This window comes from Triticum dicoccoides, chromosome 3B (assembly GCF_002162155.2).
Source record: "Triticum dicoccoides isolate Atlit2015 ecotype Zavitan chromosome 3B, WEW_v2.0, whole genome shotgun sequence".
Taxonomy (NCBI): domain Eukaryota; kingdom Viridiplantae; phylum Streptophyta; class Magnoliopsida; order Poales; family Poaceae; genus Triticum; species Triticum dicoccoides.
The window spans coordinates 64,658,789-64,661,209 of NC_041385.1; the positions used below are offsets into that span (position 1 = coordinate 64,658,789).

Below are 2,421 nucleotides of genomic sequence, written 5' to 3' on the forward strand. Positions count from 1 at the left end.
ATCCGAAGGCAGTGCAGAATTTTCATCCGCTCTACTGGCAACAAGAGCAATAATGTACTCCCTCCGTCTCAAAATATAAAAACGTTTTTAACACTATACTAATGTCAAAAACGTTCTGGAACGTTTTTGACATTAGTATAGTGTTAAAAACGTTTTTATATTTTGAGACAGAGGGAGTAAATGGTAGTGTGCCTGACTGCTAAAAAAAATATTTGTGTTGCTAGGTTTTCCTAAACAAACACTATCATTTCCCGTGTATATCTAACAAACACTAATATTCGTGTCATCTCCCGAAATGAATAAATAAAGGGGAAAAACAGAGAAGTATATCTCTGGAAAGAGAACCGACACTGACGGGGCGGCCCCACCTCCTTGTGTTCCTCTTCGCCGCTCGCCGCCCAACCCCGACTAGCCGGCGGCGCGGGCGCGGGCGCGCATACGGGGTCCGCGGAGACTCCTCCAGCATGCGGTGGCGGCACACGACCAACTCCTTCTCTTCCTCTTGCTTCATCTTCGCTGCCCCCTTCCTTCTCCGACCAAGTCGCCGTGCCCAGGGCGTCAGGGTATGTATTCCTTCTCCCTCGCTCGGCGATTTACTTCGGTTTGGGGGCGGAATTTAGGATGTGCTGCTCGTGTCGTGCTACAGGGTAGATCTCATTTGTGTGTGTAGCAGCGCAAATCTTGATACTACAATTTTGGAGAGCTGGGCGGCCAATCTGAGATCTGTTTGATGGTGTGTTCTCAGTAAGCTGAAACTGAGCGTGCTTTAACCAGCTGTGCCAACGCAGCCCCTGTATCTCTAAACTTAAGAAACGGGGGCATGTTGGCGTATGAATTTTCTATCTGTTTGCTAGAGGATTTAAGTCATATGTCTGGCAGCACATGGACCACGTTTGTTGATGCAACCGAAACATATTCTTGAGTTTTCTGTAATTGGAACCAGCTACGATTGTTATCAAGTTGAGAGCTGGAAGCACCTAGTCCCTTAGGTATATCCAACTTGCTGAAATGCCGGGCTTTGTACATTCTACTAACCAACTGACGCCTTCAGCATTGATGGCCCTTTGCCTGCCCTTTGTGATGGTCCAACTCAATTGCTTATCAGATTTTTGGTCTCTTATTACCAACCTCTTTTAATAGAAAGCAAAATCAGGTTTCATTTTGTCAACTTGCCCATGGCAAGATTACAATGTGGATTACTCCTTCATCTCTTGAAATAAGATTTTTTTTTTGTTCTGGTCATCCGGCCTGCTTGTTCCATTTCAGGTGTATAAGGAGGAGCATATGGCTGACCATGTATCTAGCACAGACGCTGCAAGAACAGGATGTCTTGTCCTTGAAGGAGTTGGTTGACACCACAACATTGGAGGAATCACCCAGCACTGCCACTTCCTTGCCCTCTCCGCAGGACACGATTGAGATCTCACCATCATCATGGTGCTGCCTTTCCTCCAACCCCAGCATGGCTAGAGAAGGCAGGGTCCACCGAGCTGCATCTGGCTTCCTCGGTGATGAAGAAGCCGCAGGTATGCACAGCTTCTCCACTTCCTCGTCCTCTAATTTAATCGCTGGTCTCTTGGCCTCCTATTGGAGCTCGCTTGGTTGGTCGGTAGATTGTTTGATTTAGGGCCTCATCTGATTATCCCTTCTAGGATGATTCAACAAATAAGCGCAGGAACTTTAGCGCGCTAAATGACGCTAAACAGCTTAGCGTGTTTCCCCTCCAAATGCTATAGTGTGATTATAGCGCCAAGGCAGCGTGCTATTTTAAACTATGGTTCATATGGCATTTACTCTTGCATGCAACCTTCAGTTTTAGTTCGCTACTTGAAGGTGATGAGTTAGTCCCTCTAGTTTAAAATTATTTTAAAATTCAGGTATGGTGAGTTAGATGGTGTACTTCTGAACTCAGCTTTAGTAAATTCTAGATGGGGGCCAAGGTGGAGAATATTTTGTTGGGCGCAAGAATCCTTCAACTTCGTGGCTGTGCCTACATAGGATGAGCGACGGCGTTTTCCTGGACAGTGTTCGTGTAGCAGCTCCTGTGTGAGCTTTCCTCGTTTATCTTTTTCTACTGGTAGCTGTACTTTAAACTGGTGGCTGGTTATTTTGGTGGTGAGCTTGATGCTTGCAGCTGGTATCCCCAGCAGATTATTGTGCCTTTCATATTTTTTTCCGAAAAGGGGGGTCTCCTCGGTCTCTGCACCAGAGTGATGCATACGGCCATCTTATTAACCAAATAAAAAGGTTCCAACAAGGTGCCGAAGTCTCCAACTGTAAAAACTGAAAAGAAAGCTCACACAGAGCCAAAATGGGCTAGAAACACAAACTAGCCAAGAAAAGACGCCACAACCGGCTGGCTAAAGATAGATAGGTAAACTAATTGCCTATCCTATTACATGACCGCCATCCAAACCGGTT

At 46.0% G+C, this 2,421-nt stretch overlaps 1 protein-coding gene across 1 annotated transcript; it reads left to right on the forward strand.

Moving 5' to 3' along the window:
• Positions 1 to 356: 356 nt before the first annotated feature.
• LOC119280790 lies at positions 357 to 2,161 on the forward strand. The gene is made up of 3 exons (XM_037561513.1): positions 357 to 563; positions 1,267 to 1,526; positions 1,929 to 2,161. Exons 2-3 carry the CDS (start codon positions 1,295 to 1,297, stop codon positions 2,048 to 2,050), a joined length of 354 nt encoding a protein of 117 aa, XP_037417410.1. The 5' UTR covers positions 357 to 563; positions 1,267 to 1,294; the 3' UTR covers positions 2,051 to 2,161.
• The last annotated feature ends 260 nt before the right edge of the window (positions 2,162 to 2,421 follow it).